This window comes from Acartia tonsa, chromosome 4, assembly GCF_053477335.1.
Source record: "Acartia tonsa isolate MP-2025a chromosome 4, ASM5347733v1, whole genome shotgun sequence".
Taxonomy (NCBI): Eukaryota; Metazoa; Arthropoda; class Copepoda; order Calanoida; family Acartiidae; genus Acartia; species Acartia tonsa.
In genome coordinates, this window is record NC_137263.1 from 4,416,896 (window position 1) to 4,434,791 (window position 17,896).

General features: G+C 31.3%; 1 protein-coding gene across 1 annotated transcript in view; it reads left to right on the forward strand.

Annotated features, from left to right (window-relative positions):
- The first annotated feature begins 1,307 nt into the window (after positions 1-1,307).
- Positions 1,308-17,896, forward strand: part of ap (apterous) — a 66,090-nt gene continuing 49,501 nt past the window's right edge. The window contains exons 1-2 of the mRNA XM_080155766.1: positions 1,308-1,548; positions 3,401-3,566. Of these exons, the coding sequence (XP_080011892.1) occupies positions 3,489-3,566 (78 nt within the window). The 5' untranslated portion in view covers positions 1,308-1,548; positions 3,401-3,488. The remainder of the gene's footprint in view (positions 1,549-3,400; positions 3,567-17,896) is intronic.

Sequence of the window (17,896 nt, forward strand, 5' to 3'; positions counted from 1 at the left end):
AATCTTAAGATTTTATTCTATTCATTTAATGATTTTTATATTTATGTTTTGTCTAATACAAAAAAAAATATCTAAATATGATATTCTCTTATTCATAAAACTAGCGGCTACGCCCCTAGAAGCATCTAGGGGCACTTTACTTAAGGTAGGAGGAGGAAAAGTCGACCTAATCCCATTTAAAATTTGAGTTTAAAAAAGATAAAAAAAATATTTTTTTTGGGGGGGGGAAGGGGGTGAAGACACCCTCCCCCAAAATAGTTTAAAAGCTTTACTGTGAAGGAGAACAAAATCGGTTCAGCAGTTAGCGAGATCCTTCAGTACAGACAAAAAACGTTTACTACTTTATATAAAAGGATAAAAGATTTATAGAATACATCTTTTAAACTAAATTAGGATTTAAAAAGAAATTTAGCTTTAATTTAAAACAATTAAGAAATCAATATGAAATAAAATAAAATATAGTTTGTCTCTTAATAAAGCATATTTAGGTAGCTAAAATGAGGATTTAATTTTTTACCTCCGTTTTCCCTCTCTTTTTGTGGAGGGTTTTAGGCCCCCGGACATTTACACAGCTTTAAATTTAATAATAAATATTTAAGTGTGCGTTTTCTTCTTTCTATGTGACATCAAATGAATCTTTCTCTCTCTCTCTCTCTCTCTCTCTCTCTCTCCTTTTTTATCCACCTATCTATCTTTCTCTCGCTGTCTTTTCATGACATACACACACTTTCTCTCTCTCACTCTCTCTCTCTCTCTCTCTCTCTCTCTCTCTTTCAAAGTTCTAATAATTTGAACTAGGCAAGAATTGAAAGGGCAGGGTAGAAGATGATACATATATACATATATGTCCAACCCACAACTGTCTCTGGCCAATCACAGGGCTGGAACGGGAAATAAGCCGCCGAGATCCATCCAATCAGAAGCGAGTATTTTGACGTGGCGCTCGGAACTTTTTGAAAGGGAAGAAAAGTTAGAATGGGGTTGCCAAAAACCTTCAATTTAAAAAAAAATATTTTTAAATATTAAAATACGCGTTTTATATGGAATTATCTTTTAAATATCAAATAATAGACATGTTTATTAAAAACACAGAAAGAATATATAATTGGAACTTGAAAGTTTTCACTAAAAAAATTCTTTTATTTTAAAAATATTTATTTCAATAAAAGTAGAATTAAATTTACAGTTTGATTTTCTGTAAGTTTTATGTTTAAGCCTTAAAATATCAATATCGCGTCGACCCTGTTTTTCAAGCGCGCCAGTTGTTTCTGAAAGTTGGGAACCATGTGCGAAGGTTCAACACTATTAGTGTAGCTTAGATCTCGCTGAGCGGAGGAGCACGGCACCGTTGGTAATAACAAGCACAGTAACAATCATGTGTGCGTGCGTGTGATTAAATACAGAAATTAGTGAATATAATTCTTAGTGATTCATATCATTTTTATATTGATTGTGCTATGATAAGATTAAAAACTGTATGAAAAAAAAGGATTGTGTTGTTTTTTTAAAGTGAATATTAGAAAATATATGATTTTAGATTCTAAAAAGGTAAGATAAACTTTTTATATTGGCGCTAAAGTTATTCCATACCTAAAAAAGCTAGTACTGGCACTGTTTGTTATATTAAACTAGCGGTTGCGCCACTATAATATAGGGGCTATCTTTTTAAGGGTAGTGAAGGTAGAAAAAAAAATAAAACCATTTCAAGACTGAAATAAAAAAATATAATAGCCTAAAACCCGGGACTAATGTCAAGCACAAGTCAAATAGAGAACTCAATCGGTTCAGTATTTAACAAAAAACCTTACAACTTTATTTCAAAGGATATCATATCGATATGGCATTGTTAAAATATGGTCATTAAAGGCATTATAAGATTTATTTTTATCTGATATTTACATAGACGTTATGATTGCTGTTTTTTATAAACTAAATGATTATGGTTTTTATCCTATAATATAAAGTTGTCAAGGTTTATCGTCTAACTACTGAAAAAAGTGAGTTTTTCAATTTACGGAAGCTTCACCAAGGTCCCAGGTTGGTTTTATGCTATTTTATTTCAAGCTTTTAATTATTGGGATAGCTTTGTGCTATTTTTTTCAATCTTCGAGGGCTCTTAGATACTAGGGGCGCAACCACTAGTTACACTGGCCAATGTTTCAAGGTTTTCGTTTTTTATATTTTTTTATTGCCAATTTCATTATTTAGTTTAATGAAGAGATATTGAAAAATCATCTTTTGCCGCGGATACGTAAAGGGGAAAAGTGTGATTCTCATTTTGTTTTCCATTACAGCCTTTTCTTCTTAAGTGCATTTTAAGACACTTGCGGCTGCGCTCTTAGCATCTAGGTTTTTTTTTATTTATGTTCAAAGAGCATAGAACCTTAAAATTGAAAATAAAATTTTTAATACCATCACGATATATTTGTAAATCTTAATTAAAAAAGAGAACCCAATCAGTTTAGTAGTTTTCGAAATCTTTATCTACAGAAAAAAACCTTACTTCTTTATATAATACTATATATTACTACTGACGAAAAAGAAATTGTTTAAAAAAAGTTTTCTTTCAAAAATGGCTATAAACCATACAAAATATAAAGTCCTTTTTTTAAAACCAATTGTTCTTTAAAAAGAATAATAACAAACCAATAACTTTTTATTCGTTATTATTCGTTTCACTTTTTTACAAACCAAAATATTTCGACATAAAAATACAAATCCACTTGTACTAATTCTTAGAACAATTGTTTTAACTTAAATTGCTTGTGCGTATAATTTCTAAAGTAACCTTATAAACAAGGAAAAATTGGCTTAAAGTCACTAATTAGAATATCTATTTATTGCATCTTATTATAGACAGCTTTACGCTGATAGTAAAATGAAAAATTGTAAGATTAAAACCACAAAACTGGTTTTAATTTTATAATGTTTATTTTAATATTCGTGTAAAGTTTCTGTAACACTATGCTATACATAATTTTTCAGTTTGACTTAAAAACGGTTCCAATCCGTACTAAATATTAATCGGTTTCGAAGCCATTCTTGAAAATACTTTTATCAAAACAAGTACAAACTTATTACAACGAATACAATAAGTGTGACAAAAGCATTAACGAGAAAAAAATCGATCATTTTAGCGAAACATATGCAATAAGGAGCTTAAAAGCAATATAATATAAAACGACAAATGTATATCTTAGTAAAGTTTTACTAAAAACCTTTATTTGGTCGTTTTACTTTTAAGACTATCTACCTATTTGTCATGTTAATTTTAACATTTTGAAACAATTATTAGATTTAGAATTCAAAGTAATAAATGCAGAATAAGATATTTTAACCCAATAAAAAATATCGAAGAAAATTATTTGAAAAATAAAAAGATGTTTTTCCCTAATTTCAGAATGTACGATAAGTAGCGCAGATATAAGAGAATAAACAACTAGAGAGGCGTGCACAGGCTCCAGTCAAGGGGGTGTAGTGAACTGTAGATGACTAGTTGGGGTGGGTCCGCCCCCCTGCATACGGAAATGGGAGTCTTGAAAACAGAGATCGTTGATTCTACCTGGGTAAGGTTTAATTAATCTTTTTAGTTATTTATCGTATTGTATTATAAACAACTATCCGTGGATATTAAAATGAGAAATTATAAGATAAAAAAAACCTCAGGTCTAACAAAACTGGTTTTATTTTTTTTTAACTTTATATTAATATTCGGAAAAAAATTCTGTTATACGATGCTATACATGATTTTTTAGTATGGCTGGGGGTTCTATACTAGCGGATAGTAATCGGTTTCAAAGCCATACTGGAAAATATGTACTTTTTGATATAAATCAAGTGTTTTTTTTATATTATATACTTTTAAGTGTTGGGATAAAAATTTAAAAACAAACATGTTCAGATTTGCATAAAAGCTTTGTTTTTTCTTCCTTAAAAAACTATGAATAGCACTTCATTTTATGATACTTCACCAGGAGTTAATCTCAGGGCTCGGCAGCCGCGCGACAGCCGCCTCAGAGAAATAAACTATTTACAATTTTAAAAATCAACTGAAAGTCTTAACCGGGCCTTAATATGGCAAACGCTCTTTTCAAAAGAAAAGCATCCAAACGAGTTTAAATTTAGTCGCGGATGAAGCGTGGCTGCCGAGCCCTGCTTATCTTTAGAAAAATTTACTTTTTTTGTTGACATTGAAGTTTTAATTGTGCTAAACGTACATCTTAAAACTTTTAAAGATTTATTTTTTTGTGTAAGAATGGTCCACAAGTAACATCTCAAATAATCTTTTGTTGGTTTTTGTCAAAAAATGAAGATTTTTACGACAGACTTAAGTTTGAATGAAGAGATTTAAGACAAAACGTAAAAAATAACCCTTTTTTGAGAAGCCAGTCAGTAAACTTTTCTTTCAGTTTAGAGTGATGGGCGTTAGTAAACTTAGGGGCCACCATAGTTTTAGACAGTTTAAAAAGTTGCCATTTTAAAATATTGTAGTCATATTTTTTGTTTCTTAAAAATTTGTCTTAAAAATGGTAATATTTTTTACTTTAAAAAGTGTAATTTATAGTTTATATTTCGATGTTAAAAATCAAATGAAGTTTTTTTTAAAATGAATCAATAACCATTTTTTAGAAAGGTTTACACCTTACATCCCTCCAAGTTTATTTATTAGTATAGAGTTACATTTTTTTTACAAAAACAAAGTATTTCTTAGCTGCAATAAATTTCAAGACAAATACTCGGTGTGTAAAATAAGACATTTTTTTACTGAGTCCCCTTCAACCATCAAATTTTTGGATAACCTTCAAGTTAAATTGTCAATAATATATATTCTCTTTTTGGATATAATAATATAGGGATATTCCAACTGCAAACAAATATTTTGTCTCCAACTGTTTTGGTATTTTTGCGGAAAAATTTATGTCAAAACCATTTATGTATGTCCCTTATACCAGTCACCTTAAACATGAAGATATTTTTAATAAATAATCTATTTAAAAATTCAAAATAGTTCCATGTCATTTGATGATTAAAAAACTGTTACTACATGTTGATTTATTATTTATTTTTAAAGCCATATGGTATCTTTATACTTTATATATATAGTTGTTATACACATTCTTTACTCATGGCTGTACAGATGTATAAAGGGTTCAATTTTAACATCTGACGAAAATATATTAATGTGGAAAATAAGAAGGCAGATACTCTTTAATCATTAAAATAAACTTTGAATTATTTAATTAAATTGTAAAATTTTAACATATTTTTTTTCAAATGTGTAATGATATTGAAAATAGGCAATACAAGCCTACAGCTACAATCTGCTCCTGCGGGGCATCCAAGTACAAATTAAAACCTCAGATAACCTAACCTAAAGAAATAAAAAAAATAGCCGGCTAAGCTAGGAAGCAAGTGTATGTTTGTGTATTAGTATTCGCTAGTCAAGGTCTTTTTAATATGACAAGTCATCTAACCCCCAAAAATGTCAAAATCAGCAAGAATTATCCCCCCCCCCCCCATCCCCTTGCCTATTCATGCCCAACTCAACTATTTTTTTCATCTTTGATTTCCTTTTTCACCGGTAATTTTTGTATATAAATGATGAGAAAAATTTTATCAATGTTATATCAAGATTCTTAAAGGTACTTCATAAGAAATGTAATTGTTTTCATACCATAAAAAAGCTTATTTAAGCGAGGTATATAAAAAGGTTTTGTCCCCACCCTAAGCATTATTCTAACACCTACGAGTTAAAAACCTAAAATACAGCCAATTTAAAATCTTGATAGTGTTTTCAACAATTTTCCCACTAGCCCTCTATACGCCAGGGAGGGAGGGGTCACTGGGCTGTTTATTACACTAGTCCCCAAGGTTTTCTTATTCGTTGGCTTAACAACTTTAGGTGATTTAATGGAATTTTGATTGGTTGGTTTCAACCACTAATTGTAATTAACAGTAATTATTGAGGATGTAAAACAATTTATCAGACATTGTCTTATCCCTTTAGATCCCTGCAGTAAATACACTCTTTTTATGTTACATTTATGCTGACTTCATCACTTTTACTATTTTTGCTAGCGGCCCCTGTCTTGTCTTCTGGTTAAATGTTACATTGACCAAGGATGACAACATCCATAAAAGCAAAACGCTGAAATGGAAGGACAAACGAACATCAACACTAGTAGAGTGTCAGAACTGAATAATCAGAATATAAATGTATAAGAGTCGAAGCAAAATTGTAAGTAAATTTGTTGAAAAACTGCGTGATGCAGAATAATGTTTAAGGACATACTTACATTTTACTTTAAAAGTTGAAAAAATCAACATATTTAAAATGGACATTCTGGTAATGATTGTAGAGTTGCTACGCTTAATAAATAGTACCTAACTACTACAGAAATCACCATGCAAAGTTTGAAATCGATAGGACAATTCTAACATGCCCAAATTAACGAAAAAAGCTATCCGTTTCGGACGGACGGACCGACCCTAATTATAGAAAGGCCTCGCTTTTAAAAATGTAAGCTGTGTAAGTACCTTTAAATAAATATTTTTCTGCTCACTCCTCATACAAACGATGCTGAAATGACACGTCAAGTTTTTACACAGATTTAATTTTGAAACTAAATCTTGTTTCTACTTGATGAACACCCGGTAGGGAGGGGACACTAGTCCCCAAAGTTTTACAATAATGTTTTCTTACTCGTTGGATTAACAACTTTGGGGACTTTTATTTAATTTTGATAGATTGGTTCTTTAAGTTGAGTGTCCAAATGTTTCAACCTCTAATTGTAATCTACAGAAGGAATTGTTTTGTGCATCATCATTGGTGATGTACATGAGTTCATTGGCTATTGGCTTATCCCTTTAGTTCCCTGAGAAGTTTAACTGTAACTAATTTTTTTCAAAGTTATTTAGCTTCCCTGAAAACTGCTATATTTAGCCTTAGCGAGTTAAAAGGTGCAGTGGTTTTAAGTTTTATCAAACAAATTATTAAGGTTAAAATTTATCAATTTGTATTTCCTTTAAAATTTTGACGCCAGAGGCAAAAAATATACATACAGTATAACTTTTTAAATGACTTAGTCAGCAAAAATGTTTTTTTAGGTAAAAAATAAAACTGGAATGAAAAAAAATATTCGAAATAATTTTCCTTATAATATTATTTAGTTCTTATTATTGTATATTTTAATGCATTCCCCTTCTTATGAAAAGCCTAGGCGACAGCTACTTTTAGAAGGAAAAAAACCTAGGGCTTGGCAGCCGCGCGTCAGCCGCGTGCAAGCCTCAGTAAAAAACGTCATATTACAACATTCAAATTTCCCTGGATGTCTAAACCTGTTCCTAAACAGACAATCCACATTTAATAACTTTATTTCTTGCACACAAACTGCTTTAAATTTGAGGCTTCTGCGGCAGCTGAAGCACGGCTGCCAAGCCCTAGAAAAAAAACCTTTTATTCTTGTTTGACAATTGAGATTAAAGTAGCTGCTCGGCATCAGGCATTTAATAAACAAAACTTTAAATTTGTCACTTTTTTACAGAAATCAATCCTTTTCATCCCTCGCCCTTTATTTTGAAACTTTAGAATAGCCAATATTTTGTTTCTAGTCAAGGATCTAAAGGGATAAGACAATGGCCGATAAATTGATGTACATTCCTAATGTTGATACACAAAATTATCCCTTTAGTAGATTACAATAAGTGGTTGAAACGTTTGGACACTCAACTTAATAAACCAACCAATCAAAATCCATTAAAAGTCCCAAAAAATTTTAAGCCAACGTATAAGAAAACGTTATTATGAAACTTTGGGGACTAGTGTAATAAACAGCCCATTGTCCCCACTCTCACTCTCTCTCTGGTATGTCCCCTCCTTCCTTGAGTCTTATGTAAATCTGTTAGGATTAGATTTAAAAGTTATAGTTATGTATGTTAAAGATTAAATTTAGTAAAAAAGTAAATATGGACAGGACCTCCAAAGTTTTGAAGCTTCCACAAAATATATTTATACTTTTTATCTGCTTAGTTTAAGAAATCGGATCTTCCAAAACTGAAAACATGGACAAGTTTGTCAATAAGCAGCGAAGCAACTGTAAAGTTACAGCTATTTAGAATAGAATTAACGGTCAACAGACATTCAAGTGTGTGCATATCCTAGCTATAGAGTAGCAGCGCTACGAAAAAAGACAGTCTACGTTTTTTTGGTGTAAAGCCGTTTTCAATAATAATACTTATTATTGATTCTTAACAAAATTATTTGTCAATTTTTTTTTTTTTAAATGCTTAAAATTGAAAGACTTTTTAACTAAAATTTTATTGAGCTTTGTTTTGAAAGAAACCTTTTATTTGTGTAAATTTTGTAAGTCTATTAAATTTCATTTAAGCATTGTGCTAGACCCATAAAAAACGCACAAATATCGTTACAATTTTTACTCGTTTAAAGTTTTGGGAGAAAAAAGCCTTTGAAAAATGACTCCACGCGCCTTTTACAAGGGACCCCTCCCCCCCCCCCTCTAAACTTGTGTTTAATTTGACCAGAAAGAAAGAATTTACAGCGTTCAAATTTTATTATTTCTCCTAACGAATTGTTTGAGGAATCTGATTTATGTTTTTTATGCCTTGGTTCCGACACACGGCCAGGCAGCCAGCCGGGGTTGCAAGATATGGTGTCGCATGTCTTCCGCAATGGCCAACAAAAATGCAAATATTTATACAGCATAAACTACTAAGGAGTGAGGAGGAATTTGGGCTGGTTATTACCCTAGTCCCCAAAGCTTTATATACGTTTTTTTATTCGTTGGTATAATAACTATGGGGACTATTATTGATTTTTGACTGGTTGGTTCATTAACTTAAGTGTCCATTTGTTTCAACCACTAATTATAATTTATAAAAGGAGTAATTTTGTAAATCATCATTGGGGATGTATATCAACTTATCGGCCAATGTCTTATCCATTTAGGTCCCTGACAAACCAACCAATCCCTTAAACTAAACTTACATTATCAAACACTCCTTTAAAATCTTATGTGCTATTTTGTTATTTTTGCGAATATGAAACACTTTGACTATAGGGCATGTTTGCAGAAACGATGGCCCACCTTGCAAGATACTATATGGCTTATTGCCTTTTACAAGTCAATGGGGGGGAGGGGAAAATGGGAAGAATTCTTATGCCAACCCAAAATGCATATTTATTTAACCCTTTTTATACACATAGAATATTAATCAGTAATATGAAGGAGTTTTTGTTTTCAAAAGTCGATTTCTGAAAGGCATAAAAAAATTTCATTTTCAGTTTTAGGGGTTATATAAAAGGCATTTTTAAATGATTAATTTGACATCAAATTTTTAGGCGAAGCTCCGAGAGGATAAGGGCGAAACCTCTAGTATTGTAAAATATTCTGTTCAATAAAACAAAAATAATATAAAACCTTGTTAAAATATTTTCAAGTATGGATTCGAATCCGATTAATATCCGCTGGATTAGAACTGGTTCTCAGCCATACTGAAAAATCATTTATTGCATCGTATTACAGACAATTTTTCACGAATAATAAAATAAAAATCATAAGATTAATACCAGTTTTGTTAGCACGGGCCTTGGGCCCTTCAGTGCTAAATAAATCTTATGATTTTTCATTTTAATATCCGCGAAAAGCTGTCAAGAATACAATGCTTTTCTAAAATTATTAAATCCTATGCATATAAATTCTCAGAGCTTACAAATAATTTTTACCATTCTTGTTAGACTTGAAAAGTTTGAGAGCTTGTTAAGTTCTGACCCCCAACCTTTTATGGCCATTATATTTCTTGCCCTAACTACTTTTTCATTCATAACCCAAGAATTGAGAATAATTGATCCCCCCCCCCCCCCCTGTCTCTCCATAAATTGGTCAGGGATATTACGGGATAAGACAATGATGGATAAATTGATGTACATCCCCAAATGATGAAAAAAATTACTGGAAAAATTCTAGTTTAGAATCAACTAATTAAAATTCAATGAAATTACCCAAAATTATAAAATTTGAGTACCAATATCCCCTGCCTCTCTGTTAATTGTCCAACAGAAAACACACAAGCCCCCTTATCTGAATAAATTCGAGAACATAATCTTCAATTACTTTAAATCTACGCCAAAAAAAAAAACGTTATTTGAGTTACTTTTTTTATTATTTTTAATCATCTGCTTTAAAAACAACTAAAAAAAAGTTTCTTTACAATTTTTTATTCTCTAAAGAAATTTGATGTAACTAACAGTAATTAACATAAAAAAAGTTAATTATTAATTAGTTCCTATTATTTATTAGTGTCAAAACCTGAATAAAAATGTTCTAATTAGCTCAGAAACCAATTTGATTGTAGCGTCAATGCAGGGATCTAAAGGGATAAGACAATGGCAGATAAATTGATGTACATCCCCAATGATGATACACAAAATTATCCCTTCTGTATAATATTATAATTAGTAGTTGAAACGCTTGGACATTCAACATAAAAAATTAAATTCAAGTCCCCAAAGTTGTTAAGCCAACTAATATGAAAACATTATTGTAAAACTTTGGGGACTAGTGTAATAAACAGCCCAATGCCCCCTCCCTCCCTGCGTCAATGTAATATAAAGATACATTTGTATAACATATAATACTTCAAATAATAATTTATTACAATTTACAAGCAAACAATAAATATATCTTTTCATAAGTGTTTTCACAAGAAGGCTAAAAACCAAAAAAAGGATACTTTTGGGGGTTTGGTAATAAAATATCTCTAAAATAAATCATCTTTTTAAAGCGAAGCTTTTCTATAATTAGTTACGTTTACATTTTCAACATGCTTAAAATGGACGTACGGACATTCTGGTAAATTCTAAATCGTACCTAACTGCTACAGAAATCAACATGCAATGTTTGAAATTGATAGGACAATTCTAACATGCCTAAAATAACGAAAAAGGCTATCCGTTCCAGACTGACGTACGGACGGACCAACACTTATTATAGAAAAGCTTCGCTTTTAAAAATTTCCATTTGTGAGATATATTAGAACATACCTTCCCCATATATATTACAAGAGTTTTAATTGTATATGTAAAAGTAATAATAACTCTTTTACCGGTATCTTACCAAGCAGCTGCGACCTAGCAAGCACGTTTTTACATTACAACTAAAATTTATTTTGAAGTTAATTGCCAAAAGATCACCTAAAATGACCTCATATAAAGTATCAAGTAAATTCACTTTTTATAAATTGAAATCAACCAACAATCAAGAAAGATATGAAGATTTAGATGACTGACGAACGTACGGGTATGCCAAAAACGTAGTTTAAAAAAATATGTTTGTGTGTAAAAACGCATTTTGATGGCCAGTGCTAAAAGTAAAAGGTGGAGAGTAAAAAAGCAGGGAGGGAGGGGACATTGGGCTGTTTATTACTATAGTTCCCAAAGTTTTATAACATTTTCTTATTCGTTGGCTTAAAAACTTTGGGGACTTTTATTGACTTTTTTTATTGGTTGGCTCATTTAGTTTGGTGTCCTAATCTAAAGAAGGGGGATTTTGTGTATCACCATTGGGATCACTTAATCGGCCATTGTCTTATCCCTTTAGATGCCTGGTAAAAAAAGTGTGCACAGTTCCGCACCTTAATGTTTTAATTACGGGCTTCTCACCTACTTTTTATACCTCATAATTATTTATGGAAAAGGCGGGTTTTTAATTTCCCTACTGCTGAAATTTTAAAGGCGTTAGCTCATAAATGTGAAAAGTTGTAAAGGCTCTATACAATTATTGTGTAAGTTATGCATTTTAATATAAATTTTTAAGAAATATTTGAAGCTGCGAATTTTAGCTGCAAATATTTGACAGCTGTAAGTTGCAGTGGTCGGCCGTCATATTTGCATTCTGTCAAATACGCAGCTATCTAGAAAATATGCAACCGCGAGTTCTAGAACTTGGCGGCTGCCAAGCCCTTATTTATATCATCGCAAATTAAAAACAAGAATGAAAAGTTAAAATATAAAGGAAGACTTAGCTTTATATAACACAAAATGTGTGGTAAAAAAGCAGGGAGCTTAAGGGAAAAGACATTGGCCGATAAATTGATGTACATTCCCAATGATAATACACAAAATTGACTATTCTGTTCATTAAGATTTGTGGTTGAAAAATTTGGACACTCAACTAATTGAATCAAATAATTAAAATTAAAAAGTTCCGAGAGTTGTTAATCCAACGAATAAGAAAACTTTATTATAAAAATTTGAGGACTAGTGTAATTAACTGCCCATTGTCCCCTTCATTCAGGTAAAAAAGCCACTGTCCAAGTTCCCAAGAATAACATATTATTCTATTAGTTAGTGGACATTAATATATTGATTTTATCAATTTTATCCTCATTATAAAAATGTAAACAAATTATTACACAATAAATTATAATAATGAACAGAATATTTAATTTGACCCTTTATTTATTTATATAGTCAACGCCAATATTGCAGGGATCTAAAGGGATAAGACAATGACTGGTAATTTGATGTACATCCCAAATGAAGATACACAAAATTTACTTCTCTGTAGATTACAATTAGTGTTTAAAAAGTTTGGGCATTCATCTTAATGAACCAACCAATCGTAATTAAATGAAAGTCCCCAAAGTTCTTAAGCCAACGAGTAAAAAAATATTATTATAAAACTTTGGGGACTAGTGTAATAAACAGCCCAATTTCCCCTTCGTCCCTGCCAATATATTGTCCATTTTTCTCTCTCCCAATTATTGAAAAGTTAATCATCATTAATGACAAATTAAATACCTACAGAATGAATGCACACGCGATTAAAGCAATTATTGTCAGATTTTATTATAGCATTATGATGATTATTGCATGTTTATCTATCTATTGTTATTTTTAACTGATTTTGTCACGGGGAGTGAGTTTTAGGCACATTTGCATAAAAAAAAATAAAAAAAATATTTTTTGAAAAATTTTATGACTTTCTTAGCTATAAGAATGAAAACACTACAAAATTAATGAATAATTAAAATTATTTTGTTGAAGGATCTATTTCATTTTTTTACTTGATAATGATAATTTTGGAACATTGTGAAAGATTAAGTTGGGGGGAGGGGGGGGGGTAACAAAATACAGAGATTACACGGTAGGGGAATTTTACATAATCATATGAATGGGGGGAGGGGAATTTATCAATCTGTTTTTATACAGGATATTTTCCACTTGAAAACAAAATACCGCAGTCATGTACTAATTAGATTTTTTGCTCTTATTGGAAGCTTTGATTGTATGGACCTTAAAATTTCTTTGGTTGGTGGGGGGATTGTACGCCCCACTTGAAAAAAAAGATATTTTTCCTGATAAAATATTGACACAAACAACTCCTAATGTGTGTCGGGGCTTCATAACAATGCTTAAAAGGCGATGAGTTGGGACAAAAAAAGAGTTTTGTAGGTCCACTTAAAATCAATGATATTTCCATTTTTATTGTGGAGGCTTGGAGTGAATGGCATTATGGTTGTATGGTAATTCTCAATGGTTTTTTAGTGCAATCCACTGCCCCGAAATGCAGAGAGAGAGGGGGGGACAATGGGCTGTTTATTACACTAGTACCCAAAGTCTTTTATGATAACGTTTTCTTACTCTTTGGTTCACCAACTTGGGGGAATTTTATTTTGATTGGTTAGTTCATTTAGCTGACCCAACCACTAATCTACAGAAGGGGTAATTTTGTGCATCTTCCTTGTGAATGTACATAATTTTATCAGCCATTGTCTTATCCCTTTAGATCCCTATCAGCGAGGGAAAAAGTGAAAACAACAGTAAAAAATAAATTCTGAAGACTGTTTAATCTTCATCCCTTTCTTTACTTTAATTTTTAAAGGCCATTGTCATGTCACTTTATTCCTGGTTTTAAAGAGAAACTTTAAACAAACTTAATATGAAATCGGCTTTTAAATAAAGGACTGATAAAGGTTTAACACATAATATCTACGAATAAAAGCAAGTTTAGAATAAAAGAGAAACATTTTAAAAGACTATTCTAAAAGATTAGAATTGCAACAAAATTAAAAGCAAATACATGGATTAAATTTTATCTCCCCTGTTACGTGACAAATATTTTTTTGTTAAATATAATTAGCTGCCTTTGCATTAATGCTGCCTTTTCTGACAGGAATCTAAAAGGATAAGACAATGGTCGATAAATTGATGTACATCTCCAATGATGATACACAAAATTACCCCTTCTGTAGATTATATTTTGTTTGGACACTTAACTTAATGAACCAACCAATCAAATTCAATGAAAATAATGTTAAGCCACCGAATAAGAAAACGTTACTATAAAACTTTGGGGACTAGTGTAATAAACAGCCCATTGTCCACTCTCTCTATATATAATTAGCTACTTTTGCATAAATGCTGCCTTTTCTAACCCTATTTGCAAATATTCAGTTAACAAAAGTTTAAACGGGCATCGAATTATATTTTTGAATTTGTTGTTAAGAGCTAGCAGCAGCTAAGGGGAATGCATCGGCAGGATGGGGTAGCTAGCGGCCGGGGGCGCTGGCAGGGGGGGTGGGGCAGTGCTACTAATCTTTATCTGGCCGTAAACTATGCATTACAGATAAAACTGCATTGAAGGAATGCCTAGAAATGCAACATTTATTTTACACACACTCACACACACACACAATCACATAGACACACATGCATAAACTATAAACATACATATATTTACACTCGAATATACAATATATAAGTTTTTATGGAGAAAATTTTATTCAGATTTAAAGTTTATTATTGGTTTGAAAAATCACAAAATTGCTTTTATTGGTAAAACGTTGGTTAAAATTAATAAAGTTATCTTGAAAGTCTACGCTATACACAGAATAGTTTAGCATATATTTTATATTCAAGCGTGTATATCATTAAATTTTACGTATAAAAGTAATAATTTTCCAGTATGGGTTCAAAACCGATTAATATCCGCTGGATTAGAACCGGTTCCTCAGCCATACTGAAAAATGGCCAATACTAAGACAGAATAGTTATTTATAGCATCGTATTATTGACAGCTTTCATTAACCGTTGGCATTTGTCTTATTATATTAAATTATTTTACTTTTTTGTGTACATAAAGTCTTCAAATGTTTACTGTACCTACGGGAAGAGAGAAGGGACAATGGGCTGTTTATTACACTAGTCCCCAAAGTTTTAAATTAACTTTTATTATTCGTTGGCTTAACAACTTTGGGGACTTTAGTGAATTTTGATTGGTTGATTTAATTAGTTGAGTGTTCAAACGTTTCAACCACTAATTTTATATTACAAAAGGATAATTTTGTGAGGATGTACATCAATTTATCGGCCATTGTTTTTATCCTTGTTGTACCTCCATTCTTGTTGAATGTTAACATCAAGTGTCTTATTTCGTCTCCATATCTGTGGTCCATCTTGTAACTATATCTATCCAAGTATAGCTGCTGGAACATTCTCCATAATCCAACCAAATATTCACAAATAGAGTTATAACTTACATGGATCTAAAGGGATAAGACAATGGCCGATAAATTGATGGGTCACAAAATTATACCTTTTGTGGATTACAATAAGTGGATGAAACGTTTGGACACTTAACTTAATAAAGCACCCAATCAAATTCTAAAAATAGTCCCCAAAGATGTTAAGTCAACGAATACGAAAACGTCATTATTTTACTTTTGGGGACTAGTATAATAAACAGTAATCAGTTTAATATAAGAAAAATTATAGGTTTTTTGATTGTATACCTATATTTTAAAATTCAGTCATCTTACATGATAGTAAGTTTTCAAAAATTGCAATAAAAATTACTGACTTTAAAATTTCAGCATATTTTTAATATAAAATGTTAAGCTTATCTTTGACTGTCATGCTCGGAATTTTTGTACATATGCAATTCAGAAATTTAATATATCAAACATTATAACTGAATGAATATTTATAAGCAGGGAGGGAGGGGACATTACGCTGTTTATTGCACTAGTCCCCAAAGATTTACAATAACGTTTTCTTAATCGTTGGCCTAACAACTTAGGGAACTTTTGATTGGTTGGATTGTTGAATGTCCAAACTAATCTAAGTTACAGAATGGGTAATTTTGTGTATCACCATTGGGGATTTGCATAAATTTATCGGCCATTGCCTTATCCCTTTAGATCCCTGATTTATAAGTTTAAAATTAAAATTTCAATAGTATATTTAATCCTACATCAAATGTTAAAAATTTTATTTATATCTAATTAAGATAGAATAAATGTTAAATTCTATATTTCTAAAAATTAACAAGGAGAAAAACTGTTGGAATTAACAATACAAATCTAAAAATTATTGATTTAAACCATAATTTTTAAAATGAAATTGTAAAAAAAAAAATTAATCCCCCCTTATCCAATTTTTTGCCTTCTGAATAAAATCCTAATAACCATGGAAGGCCCTTTAATGATATATACACACATTGTATATGTTATCAGGGAACTAAGGATAGGTCAATGAAAGAAAAATTATTCTTAATTTACTTTAATAGCATATTTAAGGACTATGAATAATAGGACAATACATCGGTTAATTTGGCTTGTTTCCATTTTGAATCAACACTAAATTTCTTGTTTGGTGTTGAAACCGATTAATATCCGCAGGATTAGAACTGGTTCTCAGCCATACTGAAAATTCATGTATAGCCTCGTATTACAGACAATTTTTCGCGAATAATAAAATAAAAATCATAAGATTTGTTAGCCTGGGCGTTCGGCCCTTCGTGAGTCGTGGCTACCAAAACTGGCTTTAATCTCATAATTTTTCAATTTAATATCCGCGGAAAGCTGTCTATAATACGATACCTGGAACCCGGATACAATAACCATGACCACCCAACAACAGCAAAGCCTGTACATAATTTTGCCAATATTTTGTCCCCCCGTAATTTTGGAGGCACAATCAAATCATGCAATTTCTCTTCTTTTGTGTCATAATTGAGCTTTCATTTCAATTATGTCCCCAAAGTTTCAATTATGTCCCCAAAATTGGGGATCAATTATCTAAACACTCAAAACTTTTTGTTATTTGGTGGCGAGTAAAAACTTTCATTTGTTAAAATTTTCTAGGGATCGCATCTTCTCTTTTTTATCTCCTTTTTTATTCTTTTTTAGTTGCGCACCTACTCTATGTGTTTATCACTATAATACTTTTTTATCCTATCCTATCTATAATACATAGTAGAACGATGTCTGTCTGTCTGTTTGTAGCGAAGGATCTCGCTAACCGCTGAACCGATCGGGTTCTCCTTTACAGGGTAGCTTCTCATAAGTCCCGGGAAGGTTTATAACTATTTTCTGGGGGGGTGAGACACTCCCACCCCCCCCCCCCAAAAAAAAATGAAAAATCCACCCGCCAACAAAAATTTTTTTTTCTTTTTAAAACTAATATTAAAATAGTGGGGTCGACTTCCCCCCCCCCAAGAAATTTTTTTCAAATTTTTATCTAAAATACGAAAAATTGTAGAGGCTAGGGGCGAAGCCGCTCGTTATATAATAAAATAGTAATAAAGTTTTTTTTTGTCTGAAGATTTGGATAACCACTGTTCTGATTGAGTTCTCCAAATTGTGGAAGCATCACGCAGGTCCCGGGATGGTTTTAGGCTATTTAATTTTTAAATTTTAATTTTTGGATGGTCTTAGGCTTTTTTTCAGCTTTTCCCGAACACTTCTAATACAGAGCCTCTAGATGCTATGGGCGCAATACAAGGAAGATTTTTTTATAATATACAAATAGAAATTCTAAAATATTTTTTATTTCCACAAAAATGACTGCATCATTTTTTGGAAATTTCAAAGCTAC